Source organism: Brassica oleracea, chromosome C2 (genome assembly GCF_000695525.1).
Source record: "Brassica oleracea var. oleracea cultivar TO1000 chromosome C2, BOL, whole genome shotgun sequence".
Taxonomy (NCBI): Eukaryota; Viridiplantae; Streptophyta; class Magnoliopsida; order Brassicales; family Brassicaceae; genus Brassica; species Brassica oleracea.
The window spans coordinates 14,457,227-14,482,056 of NC_027749.1; the positions used below are offsets into that span (position 1 = coordinate 14,457,227).

Consider the following 24,830-nt stretch of genomic DNA (forward strand, 5'->3'; position numbering starts at 1 on the left):
GGGGTTTCAATTTGCATTTCTTTGTTTTCTTTGATATTTCCTATTTTATTTTTCAAAAAAATAACCCGAAAAAGATCCTGGCGGCAAAAATGTCCATGGGAGAGAGATCGCCGAGGAATAAAGTGAAGTTTATGAGCAGCTTTGGCGGCAAAATCCTCCCTAGACCTTCCGACGGCCTTCTCAAATACGTCGGCGGAGAGACTCGCGTCATCGCCGTCTCTCCTGACATCACATTCGCCGGTAAAACGACTCTTAATCTTCTCCTGCCGTAATCAAAATCATCGACGTGAAATATTTTTTTAATTTAATTTCAGAACTCATGAAGAAACTCACAGAAATCACCGAGAACGACGTCGTGCTCAAATACCAAATCATCCCCGAAGATCTCGACGCGTTAGTCTCCGTAAAGTCGGACGAAGATCTCAAACACATGATGGATGAATACAACCGTCACGAAGCTCCGAAGCTCAGGACCTTCTTGTTTCCTGCGAACCCATTGGTTCTCGAGAATCAGTTAGGTCCTATCGAGCCACAAACGATAGAGCAGCGCTACATCGAAGCAGTCAATGGCATTCTTCGCAAGAGTGTTTCTCTTCGTGCCCCAATCAAAACAAGACCTTCTTTCACCCTCTCTGCTAGTGCTTCTTCTTCTCCGAGATCAGAATCATCACCTGATGGATATAATCACGAGCTGTCTGAAACTGGTAGCAGCTACCAGTTGAGCAGGCTTTACCCAATGCATAAAGTACAGAGCAGTCCAAACATCACTCAACCACATAGCTATCACTACCACAATGGTTACCTTCAGCCACCTAACTGCTTGACTTGTAGGCTGCGACCACCACCATCACCCCCGTTAGTTTTACAGAGAGGCTGGGATCCACCCGGTAACGCTCATAACTCCGGTGGTGGTACTGGTAATGGAAAGTGCGGGTGTAATGAAGAACGTAGGTTCTGGGGTAGAACAGGTAGTGTTCCTCAAAGTCCTATGAACCATGTCCTTCGTCTCTGATATTGCTGCATGACATTTGCGGCAACCATCTGTGTATGTTTACAGTTTTCAACATTTGTAGGTATCTACTAAATGTGTGCGCCTGCGTGCGTGATATGCTGCAGGAGAATGTTTTTGTGAAAAGGCTGCAAGATTTTATATCATCAATACTATTAAATCTGCAACATGTCCAGATGATATAAGTTCAGTCCAATTAAAATCATACAGCATCTATATATAACTGTTTCTGTTAAAAAGAAGTGGTCACCAATAATTTATAACATACAATTACAAAAATATGTATTAACTAATAAAAGGTAGTTACAGAGATACAGTTTATTGTATATATTATCGATAGTTTTTTTTTATATATTTGATCATTTTATTTGTATATATAAAATCTTTTTTCTTATTATTATATAATTTTTTTCCGATAGATCGGATCAATTTTTATTAAAAATAATTGAACAAAACTACAATTAATACATCATGGGTTGATTGGATTGGACATTAAACAAATTATGACATAAAATTTTTATTTTTTCCATCGAACACATTTTTGAAAAAAAGTGAATAGTATTGTTTTCACAGTTGAATTTTGACTTTTATCTTCCATATGGTTTTGAAAGCTTTCAAATCAACCATCGAATTGATACATGTCATTTTAATATTTTTAGTCGTACACTTAAAGAAAACTTACATTTTTGTAATTTAAAGTCGTTTTAAAAAAAAATAATAACATATAAGGTTTTCTCATTTTTGTAATTTAAAGTCATTTTAAAAAATTCAAAATATAACATATAAGAAAAAAAACTAATTTTTTTATTATATGGTTAATGTGATTGTTTATTTTTTTTAATAATATAAAATTAAACAAAATGAAGAAGGATGCAAAAATTGTTATCAAATCTTTATTATTCATAATCATTAATTGTTAAACAAATTATGACATAAAAACCTAATTTTTTTCATCGAACACATTTTTGAAAAAAATGAACAGTATTGTTTTCACAGTTAAATTATTTTGACTTTTATCTTCCATATGGTTTTGAAAGCTTTCAAATCAACCATCTAATTGACATATATCATTTTAATGTTTTTAGTCGTATACTTAAGGAAAACTTACATTTTTGTAATTTAAAGTCGTTTTAAAAAAATTCAAAATATAATATATAATAAAATTAACATAGAAAAAAATATAACATATAAGGTGTCCTCATTTTTGTATTTTAAAGTCGCACCTAAAAAATATATAACATATAAGGTTTCGTCATTTTTGTAATTTAAAGTCATTTTAAAAAATTCAAAATATAACGTATAAGAAAAAATCTATTTTTTTATTATATGGTTAATGTGATTATTTAATTTTTTAATAATATAAATTTAAACCAAAAATGATGATTATACATAATCATTAATTGTCATATATATGTAAATCATATTAGGTAATTCTGTAGCTTTTATTTAACGAAAAATACACACTTCTTATATTTTAGGTTAATATAATGTTCTCTGGTGGATATTAAACAAATTATGACATAAAAACCTAATTTTTTTCATCGAACACATTTTTGAAAAAAATAAACAGTATTGTTTCCACAGTTAAATTATTTTGACTTTTATCTTCCATATGGTTTTGAAAGCTTTCAAATCAACCATCTAATTGACATATATCATTTTAATGTTTTTAGTCGTATACTTAAGGAAAACTTACATTTTTGTAATTTAAAGTCGTTTTAAAAAAATTCAAAATATAATATATAATAAAATTAACATAGAAAAAAATATAACATATAAGGTGTCCTCATTTTTGTATTTTAAAGTCGCACCTAAAAAATATATAACATATAAGGTTTCGTCATTTTTGTAATTTAAAGTCATTTTAAAAAATTCAAAATATAACGTATAAGAAAAAATCTATTTTTTTATTATATGGTTAATGTGATTATTTAATTTTTTAATAATATAAATTTAAACCAAAAATGATGAAAATTCATAATCATTAATTGCCGTATATATGTAAATCATATTAGGTAATTCTGTAGCTTTTATTTAACGAAAAATACACACTTCTTATATTTTAGGTTAATATAATGTTCTCTAGTGTTATATAATTATGAAATAATGTGACACCATTAGATTAAACTATATTTTATATTAGATGCTCTAGAATTCTTTGAAATAGAATTTAGAAGGCATTTAGAGTACCACCTAGGATTTGAAGTTTTTTTTTAATTAATACAAAATGAAGGTTCTAATTTTTCAAATGCTTCTCAATTAATATATAGGGGATTCATATTGGCCACATTCATATTATATGAATCACAAGATTATTGTTATAAAAATAACATTGATAACAAAACTTTGCATAATTTTGAAACAAAAAATATACTCAGAATCTAGTTATATATTAAAACATAGGTCACAACATCACTTTTTAAAAAAATTGGACGTATCCTAGAAATTCATGTTATATTTATTTTCTAACTAAAGAAGAAACATTCTGAAAAAATCTACTTATGTAAAATTGGTAGACTCTTTCATTAGACTAATATTTTTAGGTTTTCCCTTATTTATCTCTAACAATACGTAACTCAATATTCAATAACATTATATACCATTCACAGGATTTTTACTCCTTATGTGAGTTAACCATATACTCCTTCCGTTTTTTAATGATAGACTTTTTAGAAAAAAATTTGTTTCACAGAGAATGTATTTTTTATGTTTTCTATGAAAAAATTGTAAATTTCAAGAAAATTAATTGATTTTATTGAATTACTATTGGTTAAAAGTTATTGAAAATTGAAAATTACAAAAAATGATACATTTATGATGGTAGTTTAAAGTGTTTTCTTAATATGTGTGAAAATACTAAAAAGTCTCTCTTTATGAAATAAAACAGAAGGAGTAATTTACAAGAGTTTTAAACGAGAATATGCTTGCAAATTCACACTATCATTAAAATTATTCAAGATTTTGTCATTCATAATTGATAAGCTCCATTCTCATCTACACAAATCTTACGTGGGATCTTTGAATGAAAATGAAATATACTTTATTGTTTTGGTGAATATGCACTTTAATTTATAATCATCAAAAAACACGCAAGTAACATCGGCTATGAAAATCATCTTTTATGGAGCTAAGATTAACACAAAATTTTGCAATCACAAATCTACGATGCAACGAGATTACAAAACTTGCATGGAATTTGAAAATTTGATAGCGACTGATTTTGGTGCCTTACAAGATCATTAATATTTTTGCATACTGACGAACAACTTTCATATTTTAATAATACTTAGAGAATATATCAAAGATAGTAATGAAATACTAGATCTCGACCCGCGCAACCGTGCAGATTTTTGTTTTCATTTATTTTATATAAATATTTTGTTTTCAATTCTAAATTGGTATATATTATAATATATATGTGTCTATCAATTTTTAAAATATAATAAGTTTACTGTATATTTTTTTTATTGAATAGATTGTTTCAAACTTTCACATGTATTTGTATCTTATTCTATATATATATTTTCGGATTATTATTTCATTATTAAAATCGCAACTATATATATAAAGATTAGTAAAATATTGTTTTATTGTCATATTCAAAGATGTTGTAATATTTCACAAATTTAGAAATTTTTTAAGAAATTAAAATTTTCGTTTCATAGATTTATATTATCGAGTAAATAATTAAACATTTAGTTTTTTTTTAATTTTTAAAATAAACTATATAGTTTAAAAAAATTTTATTGGTTTAAGTTATTAAAGATTAATCAATGTTAGATAATATGATTTTTTTTATTTTAAAAAAAATCTTTATAATTTTAAAAGTTAACATCGACAAATATTTAAATATTTAGCATATAGAAGTATAGTATTACAACATTAAATTATATATATTTAATTTATACTATCTATAAATCTAATGAATCATCTATTGTTTAAATCCAATTATTGATAGTCCAATAAAAATTTCTAGTTACCCAAAATTTAAATGATAAGATTAGATATCAAATGTAACATGACTTTCTAGTAATAAGTCTATTAATTTTATTTTTTAAAAAAAAATCACACATGAATCAAAGTTGTGACTTTTGTTTTAATATATAAGATATCCTAAATATTCGAATATACCATAACTTCCTCAATTAAACTTTTAACAAACCTAATATAATCAATTACAAAATTTTAAAATTTAATATATTTTCAATATTTCTGAAATTATGCTAACAATAATATCTCCAAAATTTAAGAGGAAGATAAAATAAAATTTCCGTTTATTATACTATTAAACCAGAAACATTCCTATTTTTTCTTTAATAAAAATGTCAATTTTCTCAAAAATACCTCTAAATCTACAGAATAATTGATTTTTTTATGAACGACAATTTTTTTTTTTAGTTTTTGGGCTCAAAAACTATACATACCCATTAATCTAATTCATTCCACTTATAACTCATCAAGAAAGTCCAATTCAACAATCGTAAATTAAATTTTATTAATATGCATAAACTCACTGTATGCTTCTAAACAAAAAATAAATTATCTACATTAAAATTGTCGTAATATTGATCATTAAATTTTTTATAAATTAAAATTCATAACATAAATACAATGTGCTTACTTTATATAACAAATCAAATAGTTAATTATAATCAATTTTTAAAAAAAAATATTATCAAAATTTTCTAAGTTTTTATCGGGTCAACCTATGTCGGTTCACAGGTTAATGGCAGGATTTTCAATTTTATCAAATTTTTAATTAATAGGTTTTCATTAAATCTAAATTTCTTGGAAACATATAAGTTGGTAGAATCATGATAGAATGTTACATGAAAAATATAAGCCAGTCCATACGTCCACCAGTTTACTGGTCCAATTGTAGGTCTAGATCAAATATGAAAATAATTCTTATATCTTAATTCGTCAATAAATTACATATGTACTCCTACTAAATGGAGTTGAATAAATTTCAAAATAAAATGTTTTATTCGTACCATTTAAATGTTTCACGATTGATTTTAGTTTTTTGGTTCTAGAGATATAGGATTTGCTCGATTATTTATGAAAATCAGTTTAATATAGGTTTCATTTTTTTTCCAGTTTGCTACAGTATAGTTCGTGATTTCGGATAAATGTACACAAACCTATACACTATATATATTATGTAGAAATTTATTTTAGAAAAATATATTTAATTTTGAAAACAAATCCGCGTTTTCTAAGCGTGGTTCATTATTACTAAAATACTCACTATAATCGTAACTATAATGACACGTAAGCCTAAGAATCCGGTTTGGTTAACCAACATACATTTTCTTCATCGTTAACACATTACAATGTCAATCTCATTAGAACCATTGAACCTAACATTATAAAAATATTCAGCCGGTTTGTTCAAAACATTTGATAAAAATATATATATATATATCATATTTTCACAATTCTGACCATGAATTTTACATACATTATAAATTCATTCATCTATCTAAAACTAGATTAATCAAAAACCGGTTCTGACCAACATTATATATATATATATATATGATAAATTTATATGTTTATAATACATTTGTAGTGAGACTATACTTCCGGTTAACAAGTTTTGACCAACATTATACATCTATCTAATCTATTAAAACAGGAGTACAAATTTGAATTAACCCTGATTTTTTAAAAATATTTACAAACTAATGCCACTGCAATTAAATTTAACTAAAAATTCTTGGAAAATATTTGAAATATCAAACACGATTTTCCTAATTAATTAAAAACCAGAATTTCCTAAAACTAATACACAACACTAACTAAACCTTACTTCCCCTATTAATGCTCATATCTCACAATATATACTTATGTTGGACAATTTAGAAATTTATTGTTAGCTTAAAAGACAAACATCAAAACAAATTAATACATGCTTCAAACCGTAAGTTGATATTATTTATAATTAATATATGCCTATAATATTCTCAACATTGATGTTATTATTAATATACAACTATATGATATGCATAATATAATCAATATATAAATATGAACATTCTCATTTTAGTATTGATATTAGACATCTATCAAAAAAAATAATAGCATGTTTTGATATAGTCATATTAATAGAGAAAAAAACATCACTAAAAAGTGTGGGAAATAGATATTACATATATATTTTGAAACTGTAGAATTTTTTTTATAGATATTGTAATTTTTTTATAGATATTACATATATATTTTGAAACTGTAGAAAAATTTATATGAATATTGTACTTTCAAAAGATTTGATTCCACACTAGATAATATTTGACGCAAAATATGAGAAAATTGTAAAGTTAATGATTATCAATTATTATAATAATATTTTATATTTTGCCACGTAAAATGAATTTGAAATTAATACTTATCAATTATTCTGAAAATTATATATTCTATATTAATTTATTAACCATACATACACATATGACCCAAATATAAATATAACATAATACACATTGTATATTAAGTATATTCAAATAAAATTTAAAAATGAGTTACAGAGACCAATCAATATATTAAATCCACATTTTTATTTGTTTCAAAAAAAAGAAATCAAATTCGAATTTTATAAATTAGGTGTTTCATAAGTAAAAAATATTACACCGCCAAAAAAATTTAAATATTGAGAAATAATTATATAAAAAATTATAATATTATTGAAAATTGATTCAATATAGTAAATAAAAATCAGAGATAATATAAAATACATCATGAAATACATCTATATTTCTTTTCATACAAATTTAAAATAGTAATATTGATTCATAAACCAAAATATAATATAAAATTTATTGACTATAAAATAAAATATTTACAAAAGAATCAAATCCCACGCTTTAAGCGCGGGGCAAAATCTAGTGTAAATTATAAAACCATACATACATATATCTAAAACCATACTAATCATTCGTAGTGTGCTCTGTTTCAAGACCGGTTGTTTTTTTTTTTTTTGCAAAACAAGTATAATCAAAACTAAAAATATGTTTCAACAGAAATATCTTACTTTCCGAATATTCACTTTTTATTCCTTAAGAAGTTCTCATATGTTTAAACTGACCACGCAAAATATTACAAAATATACGATTATTTTTCAAATAATTTTGGCGTAAGGGTTACGACTTAGAATATTCTGAGGAGGAGATACTTTTAGCTGCTGTCCGGACGCAATGGTTACAGAACAGAGCCCTTATCTTCTCAGCTTAACGGCGCAAGTTACCATAACGTATTGATTATTCACCACTTGTTCATCCATGTCAGCTCTGCTTCTGATGATTGAGTAGCCATTACCTGATAAAGAGTCAAGAAAGTTAGTTTAACTCATGTGTGAGTTAATGATAACTCGTAGCTAAAGAACATGTCTAAAGATTATTAAAAAAATTGTACAGAATAGATTAGATTATCTATTTCAGAGCCCATGTATTGACAATTGTATTACAACTCTTAAGAAAATGCTTTGTACCAAAGGTATTACTGCGTTGATTGACTAATCTTAGTCTCATAACTTCCACAAACTTTGACGTACACAAACGAATCAGTAACACACATATGGTTAAGTTCCTTTGTCACCTTCTCATTCTCCATGTAACCTGTGTATTCTTTATTAGCTCGACCAGCTTTAAAGCCAACAGGATAATGGTAACAATGTTTAAGACTTTAAAAAAAAAGAAGATAATTAAACAAAAATTCAACCCAAACGCATTAGATGTTGTTAACACTAGAGTTCAAATCTGTCTTGGATATTAAACCTTAATTCAAGAACCATGGTTAAAATTCAGAGACCCAAGTTTCACGTAATGTTCAAGGTATATGATTTTTTTCTCAACTCATCGGATCACAGACATCTTGCATATTACTGAGATTTCTAAATCTAAAAGATAAAGTCTTTACAGGATCTTAATTTTCAAAAATTATATGTAAATATTTTCACTAATTTCGTAATTAATTTTGAAATATTATTATACATTAATATATTTAGTTATCATTTATAAAATAAAAATAAAATTATATCCTACTTTTTATCTATTATATAATCATAATCAATCGTATTAAAATAAAATTATTATATAGACTAAATATGGTAAAATTATTTTAAATTAATAAATTTATATATAATTTTTTCATAATTATAAATATTTATGCTCAAAAATATAATACGTTGGTAAGATGGGTTAACACTAGCAAACTATATAATACATGTATAAAAATTAACATGTATTTCATTAAAGCTAATAATATAAAATATTTGTGACTACTTTAATCATGATATCTTTTCATTTTAAATATATATATATATATATATTTAAAGTTTATTCTAACAAATCTGTTGATAAATATTTTAAAAATATTTTAATTTTCAAAAAGTTTATATAAATATTTTCACTAATTTTTTAATTAGCAATGAACTATTATTATGCATTAATATATATTCAATTATCGTTTATAAAAAGAAAAAAAAAATATCTTTTTTATTTCTTTTATAATCATAATCAGTCATGTTAAAATAAAATTATTATGTTGAGCTAAAAAGATAAATTTATATTAAATTGATAAATTTATAAATTTTACTTTCATAAATATAAAATATTCGTTTTAAAAATATAATACGATGACAGAACGACTTAACATTATCAAACTATATATACTACATGTATAAAATTAATATTTTTATTTATACAATAATATATTATCTAAAATGTATAAAAGAAAAAAATATTGCTAAAAGGAAATACAGCTTTGAAAAGTGGGTAAGAATTTAGCATAAATTATATACAAATTAATTTTCAAATATGTTATTTATGCATATATAAAGTTTTTTTAATAACTAAATGCAAATGCATTAAGATAAATATACAATAAGAACCAACAAATACATATGACGGTTTTAAACAATTGATTAACTACAACATATAAAGTATAAAATTATTAGATTATTGTATCTAAAATAGTTATATAAACATTTAAATATATTATTAACTTTTAAAAATGTATAATACTAATGATCTAAAATAAATATCTACATATATAAAACTGCAAACAAACACCCGCGGGTCGAGATCTAGTTTGGTTTATTGTACATGTGTTTGTAAATCTGATGCGAATTTGTTGGTTGAGAACATGGATTATACGTTCAAACACAATTTTTTGTTGAAATCTCATCTTTGATTAATCATGTGTATGATAAATGAAGAAAATAGTTGTTAAGTTGGTCTATATTTCTTTTCAAGCGAAATTAGAACTTTCTTAACATGGATTATGCGTTCAAACACAATTTTTTTTTGTTGAAATCTCATTTTTGATTAATCATGTGTATGATAAATGAAGAAAATAGTTGTTAAGAGTTGGTCTATATTTCTTTTCAAGCGAAATTATAACTTTCTTAACTTGATAACATATCGTCATAATATTGGAGTTAACAAATTAGGAAGGTAAATACAACAATTATTAAAAACTCCAGTGGATGGTCCCTTGGGTGCTAGCATATGGGCAGCATTATTGGATGATCATCTAGCAAAATCAAAAACTGAATTTAAGATGAATTTAAGATTTCCGTGTCCTAGAATAATTTTTAACTAGGTAGTAATTCGCGCTATACGCGGAGTAAAATAGTTTATTAAATTATTTATTGTATGTCGCATTAAAGGATTTATTGTAAAGTTTTAGCATTCATATATTCGTTAGGATTCAGTTAATATATTCGGATTTTGGATTTTTACGGTTAGAAATTTAAATCATATTCAGATATTTACAAATTTTGGTTTGGATTTGGTTCGAATCATTGCCGGTTTGGTTCGGATTTGAGTTCGAATACCCATTTTAATTATGTATTTTTTAACAAAAATCCAAATATACTTAATATTAAAATAAAATATTATATTATTTTAAATACCCATTTTATGCTAAATTATTGCCGGTTTGGTTCGGATTTGAGTTCGAATACCCATTTTAATTATGTATTTTTAAAAAAAAAATCCAAATATACTTAATATTAAAATAAAATATTATATTATTTTAAATACCCATTTTATGCTAAATTATTGCCGGTTTGGTTCGGATTTGAGTTCGAATACCCATTTTAATTATGTATTTTTAAAAAAAAAATCCAAATATACTTAATATTAAAATAAAATATTATATTATTTTAAATACCCATTTTATGCTAAATTATTGCCGGTTTGGTTCGGATTTGAGTTCGAATACCCATTTTAATTATGTATTTTTAAAAAAAAAATCCAAATATACTTAATATTAAAATAAAATAATAAATAAAATACAAAATAATCAACCATGGCTAATTTCGGCAAGATACAAAACTTTTAATTTATTAAAACATTCTCATTCCATCATTATAGTTGATGGAAAGTCAGGGGAGTGAATCTTAAAACTTTCTCATTCCATCATTTTTTAATTTTGAAACATTCTCATTCCATCATTCTGATGTGAATCTTAATTATATTTTTTTTTCTTTTTTTTTCAAAATGATATTATTCAGTAGTTTTACGAAGAAAACTTTAGTTCACTAATACAAAGGTTAAAAATATAATAACTAAAATGAGATGAGTAAAAAAAATTAGTGTAAACACATTAAATTATCTACGGTAGAATTAAAAAAAATAGTATGTGAATGCATTAATTATTAAATGATTATGAAACCGACATGTCAGCATACTCAAATTGAAATTGATGTGAGCCTGACACATGTACAATGTAATGTGAAAGCATTAAATGACAATATTTCTCTTTTAATATATAGGAGATGATAAAACATGTCAATTAAGTTTGTTTCGAAGTATTTAATTAAAATCTCCAAATTAACTTTATTTAATGATTTAGACTATCCATTACCGTAAAACAAACAGATGCTAATTTAGGAGTTTTCTCTAACCACACTTAGTTGAGAAGTTTTACCATTAATTTTTTTAATACATCAAAATCAATCAAAATTTTAATAAATCAAATTTATAAAATTAACATTTTAAACAAATTATGCAAATAGATGGTAATTTAAAAAAAAAAACAAATCTACACTATATACAATATAATTTGGTACTGTTTCTAAATTACTTGTTTTTGGATTTGAACCAAACACAATCTCTTTGTATAAATATTTGAATGGGTGTTAGATATATGCTCCCAAAAATCAAAGATAAACGAGTTTCTAAGACGAAATGCGATATGTATCTCAGTATCACTTGAAAATTGGAAGAAAGAGAGGTGAGTAACATAGAATCATTCAGAGAATTATGAAGAGCTAAAACGGTAAGTCTATTGACTCAGATTTAGCACACTGAATAGATACAAACATGACACCTAAAGCTAGCACCCACCCACATCAACGGTCGAAGTTGCGAGATGAGTGCTCGTTTACCCACAATAAAGGATTACTGTAACACCTTCGATCCGGTTTAAATCAAATTTAATTATTTTGCCATGCAACAATTAAACAAGAATATGTACGACAAACTAAAGAATTTTAATATGATCAAAGGTTACTACCATGTGACCAAACATTCAAACGAGGTTTCCAGATTAAATCTGAACTCCAAAATTCAAATGAATGAGCTCAGGTTTCCTAACGGTTTAAGTTGAGACTTTGAAATTCAAGTTTGAAACTGTTAGTTTTTTTAGAAGCTTTTAGTTGATTCATCCTAAACTGTAAATAATATCATATAGAATCCAAGCATTTTTCGTTTATGAAATTTAAAAGGTAATTTCCTTTCAGATAAATAGACTGTTAATTTATTTCATTTTTAAAATTGGTCAACTTTAAAATTTATATAGTTTATAGTCACTAGCCATAAGAATGATATCCTAAGACGGCTTTCCACCACCCCCAAATTCCTAATGTAGACTTAAATTTGTTTATGTTAGGATAACGTTGTAGGGACTAAATTATAAGGTCGGCTCCACCTTACATAATTTAAAAATACAAAACTGTACAACTCTTTTATGCATGAGATAAAATAAACTTAAAAAGTTCATCCTAATGCGTAGAAGAAATGGTATTTGCTAATAAGAAAAAAGGTATTTGCTGGGGTACATTTCTCCTTTGCATAAAAAAGGATACTCATCAACACAACCTTGTTCATTATTTTGTAGTTTTCGATTTTATTACCTTTGTACACGTATAGTTCGATACTCATCAATATAATCCATTTTTAAAAACTCGAACCTGATTAAAATATTTTTAAATACATAATGTGAATTTAGGATCCACAATTTCCAGTCAAATCGTACTAAAACAAAAGAGACATTTTTTCGTTCATTTCATTCTTATTGACTTGGGTTTGCTAAATATAAAGGAGGAAAAGGAAAACAACAAAAACTCGTGTCAATAAAAGAAAACAATAAAACTCCCCTGACCTTACGTCCTAAACCAAAACTCCAAAAAAATAATAAAAAAATCGACTTTAACATTTACCTGAGCGCGAGAGGTCCTTGATTCCAGGGGGACACGAGCTCTCTTAAATAAACCAATTATAAAACACCAATCTCCTATCTGATCGGGATCGAAACTGTGGAACAGGAGATGGATGATCGAAGCGACGACCATGATATAGAGGTGGAAGGAGGCATCCACGCGTACGAAAGGAAGATATCTGGGATTCTAGATGATGGATCTGTCGGATTCCAACAGCCTCTGCTCGCGAGGAACCGAAAGAACACGACTTCCCAGATCGCAATTGTCGGAGCCAATACTTGTCCCATCGAAAGCCTTGATTACGAGTATGTCTTTTTGTTTCCCAATTTCACTTTCCTGTTGTTTTGGAAAACAGAGACAATCAACGAGACAAGATTGTTGGGTCGTGTAGCTTTTTGTCGTGTTATGTACTTTTTATGCGTAGTGTTGCATTTTTTTTCAATTCATTGGTCAAAAACTGAAGCTTTTTAAGAGACATCATCATTGTCTTTTTAAGTAAAAGTGCAAAAGAGTTTTTAAGTCTTCTAAATCTTTAAGATGTAATCTTCTTTTAGATTAAACTGTTCTTTTGTTTTTGTTTTTTGTGTGCATGTGTCTCCCTAGTGTTTGTATTTTATTGCTGTGTTGCCTTTTATTTGTTATGATAGTTTGGTGTGTCTTGTTATTAAAGCTCATATTTTTTTGGGCAGGATCTTTGAGAATGATCTTTTCAAGCAGGACTGGAGGTCTAGGAAGAAGATTGAGATACTTCAGTACACTATTCTCAAATGGGCGCTTGCTTTCCTTATCGGTTTAGCCACTGGCCTCGTCGGCTTTTTGAATAACCTTGCTGTTGAGAACATAGCTGGATTCAAACTCTTGCTCACCGGTAACCTCATGCTCAAGGAAAAGTAAGTCTAATAGCATTTCCATTGTTTCATCTCTGCTTCTGATGTTCTCTAATGACAGCGGAAACTTTCTTGAAATCTGCAGATACTTTCAGGCCTTCTTTGCATTCGCTGGTTGTAACTTGATCTTGGCGACTGCTGCTGGTTCTCTCTGTGCTTTCATTGCTCCGGCAGCAGCAGGATCTGGCATACCTGAGGTTAAAGCTTATCTCAATGGTATAGATGCTTATTCAATACTAGCTCCGAGCACCCTCTTCGTTAAGGTAAAGATCCCAAAACCATCTGTCCAAGCGTCTTGAATCGAACATAATTAATAAGATTTTTATTGGCAGATCTTTGGGTCAATATTTGGAGTTGCTGCCGGATTCGTAGTTGGAAAAGAAGGGCCTATGGTGCACACTGGTGCTTGCATTGCTAATTTACTTGGGCAAGGTGGTTCCAGAAAGTATAAATTGACATGGAAGTGGCTCAGGTTCTTCAAAAACGATAGAGACAGAAGAGACCTGATCACTTGCGGCGCTGCTGCTGGTGTGGCGGCTGCCTTCCGTGCTCCAGTCGGTGGTGTGCTTTTCGCCCTTGAAGAAGCTGCTTCTTGGTAATTTTCTGTTTCTCCCTTATAACCCTTTATTGAAAGGATCATGTCTAACTAACTTTGTTGAACTCTTTTAGGTGGAGGAGTGCCCTTCTTTGGAGGACCTTCTTCACTACCGCAGTTGTAGCAGTAGTGTTACGAACTTTGATTGAGCTCTGCCGATCTGGCAAATGTGGACTGTTCGGTAAAGGAGGTCTTATCATGTTTGACGTAAACTCTGGACCAGTTCTTTACAGCACACCAGATCTTCTAGCGGTTGTCTTCCTTGGAGTTGTTGGTGGTGTGCTTGGAGGCCTTTACAACTACCTTGTCGACATTGTCCTCCGCACATATGCCTTAATCAACGAGTAAGTCACTTGTCTTAAGATGAAGTGTTCGGCTGCTCTCTCAATTCTTATTCTTCTATCCATAACTTGCAGGAGAGGTCCGGGATTTAAAGTGATGCTTGTGATGGCGGTTTCAATTCTGAGCTCGTGCTGTGCATTTGGTCTTCCATGGATTTCACAGTGTACCCCTTGTCCTATTGGATCAGAGGGAAAGTGCCCAAGCGTGGGTCGATCCGGGATCTACAAGAGTTTCCAGTGTCCTCCAAACCATTACAATGACCTTTCCTCACTCCTTCTCAACACCAATGACGATGCAATCCGCAGTCTTTTCACGTCAAGGTCTGAGAATGAGTTCCAAATCTCCACCCTCGCCATGTTCTTTGTGTTTGTCTACTGCCTTGGCATCATAACATATGGCATAGCTATACCCTCTGGGCTTTTCATTCCCGTCATTCTCGCTGGAGCTTCTTATGGACGGCTGGTGGGTAGACTTCTGGGACCAGTATCTCAGCTTGATGTAGGTCTGTTTTCTCTGCTTGGAGCTGCTTCCTTCCTTGGAGGCACGATGAGAATGACGGTCTCTCTATGTGTTATTCTTCTCGAACTTACAAACAATCTCCTAATGCTGCCGTTGGTGATGCTTGTACTCTTGATCTCTAAAACCGTTGCCGATTGTTTCAACAAAGGGGTCTATGACCAGATTGTGACTATGAAAGGACTGCCTTACATGGAAGACCATGCAGAGCCCTACATGCGCAATTTGGTGGCAAAGGACGTTGTCGCTGGACCTTTGTTGTCCTTTTCACGAGTTGAGAAGGTTGGGGTGATATGGCAGGCTTTAAAGATGACGAGTCATAACGGCTTCCCTGTGATTGATGAGCCGCCTTTCACCGAAGCCTCTGAGCTGTGTGGGATCGCCTTGAGATCTCATCTCCTTGTGCTTCTCCAAGGAAAGAGATTCTCCAAGCAGAAAACGACATTTGGTTCTCAGATTCTTAGAAGTTGCAAGGCCCGTGACTTTGCGAAAGCAGGGTTGGGGAAAGGGCTCAAGATTGATGATTTGGTTATAAGTGATGAGGAGATGGAGATGTATGTTGATCTCCATCCCATCACTAACACTTCTCCTTACACTGTGCTTGAGACTTTGTCTCTAGCTAAAGCCGCTATTCTTTTCCGGCAACTTGGCCTTCGCCACTTGTGTGTGGTTCCCAAAACACCAGGGGTCAGACTCTCTCTCTATCTTTCTCTCTAGAGATTGGTTTACGTTTCTTACGCATTTTGTCCTTTTGTATCGCAGAGACCGCCTATTGTTGGGATACTTACAAGGCATGATTTCATGCCGGAACATGTCCTGGGGCTCTACCCTCACATTGATCCTCTCAAGTGAAAATATGGTTAGCCATTTAGTCTTGTTGCCTGCATTGTGTATCCATTTTCTTTCTTTTCTTTTATCTAATTGAATCTTTTTGATTTTTATTTACAGGTGATAAGGAATGAAGAGAAAATTTTTCTTAGAGTTCTCCCCCTTTTATACTCGTTGTGATGAATATGTGCATATCAAATTTAAAACCCCAGATGAGCATTTGATTTGCTCTTATGCCCACATTTATATAACCATTTGTTTCAATTATTTTTGTTGAGAAGAATATTGGGAATATTGTGCAATGTAGTGAATTGTGGGTAATAAAAGTATGGTTTGTTTTCAATATTTTAAACCAATTTTTTTATATGAAAAGTAAACCACGTTAATCTACCACTTAAAAAACAAGCATGTACTAACACTTGTATGATCTATGTCATTTATAATATTTTGATGTAACACTAATAATTTAAATGATATGATCGGTCTGGAAAATATACAAATATCAACATTATAATTTTTTCATAATATAAACATTACAAATTATATTTTTAATAAAAAACTATAACATTTTTTCTGAATGATAGTAACTTTATGTTATTAAAATTATTTGTTACTAGATTTGGGTCGGTGCATTGCAACGGGCTTTAATTGATATTTTAGTTTAATAAAAATATTAAAAAATTATTTTATTATTGTTTTAAAATTGTTTTTACATATGTTATGTAAAATTTATTTTATAGTTAAGAACTCGTTTTCACACATAAGTTTCACTTAGTATTTGTTAGAGTTAGAAAAAACATCCAAACGTAAAAATTTAAACCGGATCCAACCCGAAATAATAATTATAATGAAATAAAAAGGAATTTGGAAGTTAAATAAGACCAAGAAGCAATGACAACATTATATACTTTCTTATGTACTAATTTAATGTTTTATTAAATTTATCTGATGTTAAATAATTTTCTTGATTCATTTTTTATTAATGATATATTTTCATAATAACATTTTAATTAAAATAAATTATAAACTACTACATAGTAAAAATAAAAAATGTAATAAGATAATGATGAAGCTTGATTTGTTTTTGACTAAACATATATACGGTAACAATAATAATAATCAATTTTTTATGAGCAAACATGAAAATATATATATCAAACATGTGTTTGATTTTCGTATAACCAAACACATAAATACCAATCGACAACATCCTAAGTTTAGATTTATATTTAATTTTAATAGCTTTAGCATCATGTTTGTCATCAAATTCATTTTTAAAAATACTATTAAATATGTATGTTTACATTTGTTAGGATTTTTTAAAAAAAGAAAAAATATATTTTATAAATCTCGTTTTTATTTACAATTAAAAAAAAAAGAAAAACTATCAAATATTTTTTTATATTTTTGTTTAGGATTATAGATAAGGAAAAGTTTTATCATATAAACTTTTACAATTATCTTATGTTTAGAATTTCAGAAAAATCTTATTGCAATCAAATCATTATTTCTAGTTACTATTAAATAATTTTAAATTATGATTTTTACAGTTCATATCAATACTATTTTTACAATTCATTTTTAATTAAATAATATTTAGTATCATATTTATCATCAAATTTTCTATACTATCAAATAACTTCTTTAATTCTATTTTGGTTAGGAATTAAAAAATATGATACAAATCTCTTTTGTTTAAGATTTTTTTTTTAAAGAAAAGAACTATCAAATATTTTATTACAGTTTTAGGGGGTTAGAAAAGAAAATTAAAATTACATAATATTTTATAATTAATTTCTTAGGATTTATAAAATAAATATACTATCAAATAATTATTTCCAGCAAATATTAACTATTTTTAAAAGTTGCTATTTTCAAAATTCATTTTCTCAATATCACTAATATTTTTCATTAAATATTTTCAGTATCATATTATTTTCAAAATTCGTTTTCTCAACATCACTAATATTTTTAATTAAATATTTTCAGTATCATATTTATCATTAAATTTTAAAAGTAAAAATTACTTTTACAATTCTGATTTAAAAGAAAAAAAAAATCTTATTTGGTTAAGATTAAAAGAGGAAAAAGTTATTTTTTATATTTCTTTTATTTAGGATTTAAGGAAAAAAAAATTATTTTCACGTAATGATAGATTTTTATTAATACATACACAATTTTTTTTTTGGTACAAAATTCACAATCATATCGGGTGACATATTTGAAGTTATTTTTGGTTTATAATTTTTTTACACAAAATTATCTATTAAAAAGAAAAGTTAGTTATTTATAAGAAATAAGTTACTTTAAATTTTTTTAAAAGGAAAATTACAACTATAATTCGTTTTTGTTTTTTAAGATTTTTATACAACTAATATATTTTCAATAAAAAATTATGTTTAGTTAATTATATATTGTGTCTTATACATACAAACATATATTCCTCATATTTACACATACTTATGTAAGATAAAAACATCGTAATTAAGAAAAACTTGTGTTAGCATCATAAGATGTAATAAGGATGATAAAAAAAATGAATTATTTAAAGAAATTAAAAGAAAATACTCAGATAATATTTTTCTTGTCAATACTATTTTTGTGAAAATAATATGAGGAAGTTTAAACCTAAATATAGATGTGAAAATAATATTTATTTTGGTTTATATTTTTGTAGCATATATTTATCTGTTAAAAAGGAAAGTTAGTTATTTATATGAAAATAATAAGAGTACTTTTAAATTTTTATTTTTTTAGGTTTTAAAAAAGGAATATCACTTATTTTATAGTTAGTTTTTGTATTTGATTTTTATTAAATAATTTCTTGTACTTGTAGGATTTTATAATTCGTTTTTATTTAATTTGTTTTTCAAAAAAAATTAATATTTTCTCTTATAATATCATTCTTTAGTATCTTTAAAATGAAAAATATACAAAATATTTTAAAAAGAAAAAAATACTTTCAAATAGCTTTTACAATTATTCCTTGTTTATAGAATTTTCAAAAATTAAATTTACTATCAAATATTTTTAAAAGATTATTCTATGTAATAGTAATTTTTCTTTTCTTAACTCCTTAAAATAATAATAAACTATATTTTTGTAAAAAATTTCCTTTTCTAGTGTCCCAAAAAATGTAATAATAATTTTATTTTTCTATTGTTTTTTTAAATTCTAATAAAAGAGAATTGTAACATATTTTTGACACATGTCACAATCTTAAAATTAATTAACACATGTCGCAATCATATTAATTAGCAACTTTGAAGAACCAAGATTTATATAATAAGATTCTTTGCTATATTATTTATACCTTAAATAAATAGATATGTAAATAAAATAATTTTCTAAATATTTGTCCAATTTTTAGTATATTGGTGATTCACAGTATGAGGCTTTTTATTTTACCTTTATTTGAAATTATTTAAAACAGAAATGTAACCAGAACCGAAAAATTCAAAATTTTTATATATCTAGACTACACAAAATATCAAAATATTCAATCAATTTAACCAAAACCCAACTTCATATATAACCAAAATTTATCATATATTGCTAAACCAAAAAAAAAACACAACCAAACTGAAATCGAAAACCAATAAAAGAAAATTAGAGTCAAAACGAAAACCGAAAATGTTTATGGCGAAACACATTATTTAATAAACAGTTATATCAATAAATTTTTCAACAAATATACTACCGCGATTTTGAAGCGCATGTAAAAATCTAGTATATATTATAACAAAAAAAAAAGTTAAAAGATCCACAATCTCATCATGTTAACCCCAATCTTAGACGGTTCTAGTCAATCTGGACAATTAGTTAAATGGACAATGCCAAATATAATACCCAATCTTAGACGGTTACTTGTTTAAGCAAAAAAAGTAATGGGTGTTACCTTGAAGCTCAATAGATGGGGTTTCGGTTATACAGTCATTTCACGAGAGAGAGAAAACCATAACCAGATGAATTTTTTTTTATGATGTTTAAATCTTTCATAGTCTAAAAATATTCCACAAAGCAAAACAACGTAGAAAAGAGTCATTTATCAGAACATCTTTTTTCCTATGATCAAAGTTTTCAACAAATTCAGGAGTTGGATCTTCTCATAACGGGTTTCATTTGTTTATCATGAATAACCCACGCTTTGCCCAGTATGAAATTATTAATCTTCTCATTTGGATTATTATGCCTCAACCAGAAACTGTTGTAGCAAATGCCTTGAAAGAAGAAGCACCGGAGAACCAGCATTACGAACTTGAATACGAAATGAGAAGAACTCCCTCATGGTAATATTTGGTTTCTTGGTTTTTGTGCTCTTCGTATAACCGTTTTGAATACCTAACCGAAATCTATCTTCACCATAAGGGAAAATCAGTGGATACTGAAGTGGTAGATAGCAAGGATGTAGCTCGTTGATCCTTTTAAGTTTTCCAGATTTCTTTTCCAAAATTATATCCCTTTTATCCATGTTATTTTGAAAATCACCGACGACCAAAACAACAACTTCAGAGGATGTAAGCAGGTTATAGATTCTCCCATCTTTTTCTCAGCTGCTGATTAAAACCAAGGATAGATCCTCACATTCATCCTTACTGTTGAATCTATCCATAGAATTACGGAAGGTCTTCACATGGACATTACATTCCCTTAGCATTTCCATTATAGACTGTACTAAATCAGCTCTTATTTTGGTCCTTTCACCGTTTCCACTGTTACATTACATATAAACAATTAAGGGAAATTCAATTTGGTCTATAAAATTGAATAAATGTACTTCATTTAGGAAAACGATGGTGCAAAGATAATTGATGTACCTCAAAAGCAGATAGCCGATTTTCCACCTCATTCTCAATGTCATGAATATACAACTGAGAGAACTTAGCATTTTTGTTTGCCTCTGGCTTCATGCTCCCAATCAAATGATAGTTTTCCCCATGGTCTGGAAATTTTTTGGTCCATTACCTCTATTTATTGAATTATCGATCTTTCTTCCAAGCGATGTAAAAGAAAACATCATATTGAGTGGTCTGATATTGTCTCTAAAATTCTTACTAATAGCATCATCTTTTGTAAGAAGACCTATAAGAAAAGATGGGGGTCTTTTAGCAGGGGAAGCTTGATCTTGCCTCTCATACAACACATGGGATCATAAAAATCATAAAATGATTGTAAATAAAACAAAACCTAAAGATCATAAGAATCAGAAATCGATTGTAAATAAAAACTAAAAATGTCAAAACCTTTATATGCTACCGTTTTTCACTAACGATCTTCATACATATTCTTAGTATTGATTGAGAATCATAAAATGTCGGTCTCTACTAACTTCCTTATGCCGGAGAGAACAAAGAAGCCGGAATCTTATATTTGTTTTGATAGAAAAAAAGTCTGTTTATTTTTGCCGTTTGTTCACGGAAAAAAAAAACGGAAACCTAATGGGCTTTTCATTAATCATATCTTATCTTAGTCCAAATAAAGATTAAAACGCCTTAGCCCAAATCATAATTATAATTTCATTTTCATTGAGATTGTGATTATTATTTTGTTTAGAAAAATGATTTAAGAAAATACATTAAAACATTAAATTCACTTGTGAGGTATAGATTTGTTTATATAAAATCGTAAAAATTTATAGTATATTATTATTTAATAAACAATAAACATTACTTTCAATATGATAGATAGATTATGACAAATATATGATACATCTACAATGTAAATTTATATTAAAAAAATATAGAACACCTAAAATGAAAAACAAATATAAATTTATAAAAAAATAGAAATTAAAACCGTTTGTGAGGTGAAAGTACCTTCCTTTGTTTTATTTGTTAATCTTTTCCTTTTTTTCTTAGAAAACGCATTTTTTCCTTTTTTTCAAAACATATTTCCTTTTTGACGAACCCTTGCTTCTCTATAAATATTAAGCAATCGATCTCTAATAAGAGGAACACAACAGAGAGAAACAAATTAGTTGACAAAAAAAAGAGAAACAAATTAAGAAAAGAGATTAGCAACGCTTTGGTAATAACGATCATGGACCTGGACGGGATCATCTCAACGAAGCAGACTGTAAACTATGAATCGAAGACGCGTGCCATTCATTCCAATACTCCAGTATCATTCTCGATACGGGTCCGAGAAGTCGAACTGCGTTTTGTGCGGGATGGTAGCGTTCTTCGCGAAAATCTGTTAAAACACAGAACCATAGCTTCACCGGTTATTGGATTGGAGATCCCACCTTGTTTTCTTGCTGGTGAAGAAATTTGCAGAGGTTATGTTGCTAAGGCCTTGTCTAAGACAATCATACCCACCTGGATTCAACCGTTCATCCTTCCTCAAATCTGCAAAGACGCCATTACGGAGGAGGGCAAAAGAAGTGGTTTCATGGTTGAAGCTCAAGTTGGAGCAGTCAAACAAACATATATCAATAATTGTATTGATGTGAATGATTACAACTCTGGAGGTCTTAAAATACCAACCGAACCAGATTGTCCAATCTGCCTACAAGATTTTGGTCCTAGGAGCATCATCACCAAGTTGCGCTGCTGCGACTACAATTTTCACAGGGATTGTATTCTCATGTGGCTGGGCCGCAAGCCTTCATGTCCTACTTGTCGTGATGATATCCGCAACCCCCGACCAAAGAAATTTACCCCAAAGATATTTTTAGGCCGATAACACATATATGGCCATGAACTCATAGATTCAGGTTTTTTATTTTAATCCTTTTCCCTTTCATGTTGTGTCTAATATGTATGGCTTTTCTTTTTTTTTCTTTCCTTTTTAGTCTTATATAGTTAAAAATTGAATGAAAATATGTATCGTTTTATGTAAAATTTGAATCTAAATCTTAAATCTTTGAAGGAGGAACAGTTGACTTGAAGAAGCAAACCTTCGGAAGTGTTTTGGTTCATGTGAAGTTTCTTCAGTAGCACGAGCAGCTAATGAATTGGTGAAAGCAATCTTTGGAGGTATATCCTCGCTTTCTTCTAATTAATTAAACAAGGGTCATAATGTTCTCTCCATAGATGAAAAAACGTTCCATGTATGCCTAGAAAACATATAGTACAAACACAGAATACAAGTAGTGAAATAATAAGATGGAATGCCATTCTAAAAGAGTAAGAACGTAATTTATTTTAACGCCAAAAGTGTGCTAAAGAAAACTATTAGAAATTGAAGAGAACCATTTTTACAAAAATCAGCTGTAATTAAAGACAACAACCTAACCATAATGCAAAATATAAATCAGCCGTAATAATGTCACAGCAAAGAACATAAAAAGAGAAAAGATTCTGATAGAATACATCTTCACCACTCCCTTGTGTCCATAATCACGCTCATCGGTTCAAACTCACGGAAGAAGAGCCCCAACTCTCTGATCCAGAAACAGCGGTTACCCATTTTGTCACCCTTACTGTTTTCAATGTACCACAAGACCCAATCTCGCTCCATAACATGAACACATTGGCAACTATAGAACGAAGGAACAACGGTTGAAATGACCTCGTTCCTCTTTGCCAGAAACTCGTCACTGTGCGACAAACCCCATGCCCATTTTAGAGATCAAACTAGTTTCCTGATCCTGACAACTGCTTCCCTCGTAAAACGAGCAAAATACTCCTCATCACCCAAAAATATTTTTCTAGTCATTGCGTATGTATACACAGCACGCTCATATCCTTCATCCGCTGCAAGCTTCATGAAAGCAAGTCCTTCTTCCTGAAGGTTAAATGTGAAGAAAAACTGTACACCCTTCATATAAAGTGTGCTTGGATTTCTCTCTGCGTAGCAAGTTTTAAACAACTCAGGAGGCATATTGAGTCTCTTGGGAATGGATAACACATCGTAAAAATGGTTTACCCTGCTCCGCTCTACTAACGCCTTCATCGTCTTGCACGATGCTCTTAGGCCATAGACATCTGTGAAGGAGTTACCGGCCACACGTTCAACCACTAACGCCTGAACCTCTTCAGGCAATTCAAGTATCGGGAAATAATCCATTAATGTAACGTTCATATAACTAAGCAATGATATTTGGCATAACTCAGCCATGTTGGTTAATATAACATTGACGCCTTCGTAGAGATCGAGACGGTAATACTTTATTATTTAACTCATAATATAACTCAGCCATTAATATTAACATAACTCAGCCGTTAATATTTTGGGTTTTATCATGGCCCATCGAGATTTAGGATT

The 24,830-nt window shown here is 28.6% G+C and overlaps 3 protein-coding genes across 4 annotated transcripts; all 3 read left to right on the plus strand.

The window, feature by feature from the left end:
• LOC106326155 lies at window positions 1–1,214 on the plus strand. Of its 2 annotated transcripts, XM_013764178.1 has the most exons (3): window positions 1–240; window positions 315–968; window positions 1,074–1,214. In XM_013764178.1, the coding sequence occupies exons 1-3, from the start codon at window positions 90–92 to the stop codon at window positions 1,082–1,084; spliced, it is 816 nt and encodes a 271-aa protein (XP_013619632.1). In that variant the 5' UTR covers window positions 1–89; the 3' UTR covers window positions 1,085–1,214. The 2 variants fall into 2 exon arrangements, with proteins under 2 accessions (XP_013619632.1, XP_013619631.1); XM_013764177.1 differs by having other exon boundaries at window positions 315–1,214.
• A 12,192-nt stretch (window positions 1,215–13,406) lies between these two features.
• On the plus strand, window positions 13,407–16,965 carry LOC106327482 (chloride channel protein CLC-c). The gene is made up of 8 exons (XM_013765642.1): window positions 13,407–13,759; window positions 14,144–14,344; window positions 14,427–14,604; window positions 14,674–14,936; window positions 15,011–15,280; window positions 15,353–16,481; window positions 16,557–16,653; window positions 16,743–16,965. The coding sequence occupies exons 1-7, from the start codon at window positions 13,563–13,565 to the stop codon at window positions 16,644–16,646; spliced, it is 2,328 nt and encodes a 775-aa protein (XP_013621096.1). The 5' UTR covers window positions 13,407–13,562; the 3' UTR covers window positions 16,647–16,653; window positions 16,743–16,965.
• A 5,638-nt stretch (window positions 16,966–22,603) lies between these two features.
• On the plus strand, window positions 22,604–23,554 carry LOC106326416. The gene is made up of 2 exons (XM_013764404.1): window positions 22,604–23,337; window positions 23,493–23,554. Exon 1 carries the CDS (start codon window positions 22,662–22,664, stop codon window positions 23,304–23,306), a length of 645 nt encoding a protein of 214 aa, XP_013619858.1. The 5' UTR covers window positions 22,604–22,661; the 3' UTR covers window positions 23,307–23,337; window positions 23,493–23,554.
• Window positions 23,555–24,830: the final 1,276 nt, after the last annotated feature.

Bases quoted from the DNA above. Each gene is read 5' to 3' on its own strand.
- LOC106327482 (XM_013765642.1), top strand. From the start codon at position 13,563: ATGGATGATCGAAGCGACGACCATGATATAGAGGTGGAAGGAGGCATC. The intron at 13,760-14,143 runs GTATGTCTTTTT...TTTTTTGGGCAG, and splicing joins ATCGAAAGCCTTGATTACGA to GATCTTTGAGAATGATCTTT. The intron at 14,937-15,010 runs GTAATTTTCTGT...GAACTCTTTTAG, and splicing joins CTTGAAGAAGCTGCTTCTTG to GTGGAGGAGTGCCCTTCTTT.
- LOC106326155 (XM_013764177.1), top strand. From the start codon at position 90: ATGTCCATGGGAGAGAGATCGCCGAGGAATAAAGTGAAGTTTATGAGC. The intron at 241-314 runs GTAAAACGACTC...ATTTAATTTCAG, and splicing joins TCCTGACATCACATTCGCCG to AACTCATGAAGAAACTCACA.
- LOC106326416 (XM_013764404.1), top strand. From the start codon at position 22,662: ATGGACCTGGACGGGATCATCTCAACGAAGCAGACTGTAAACTATGAA.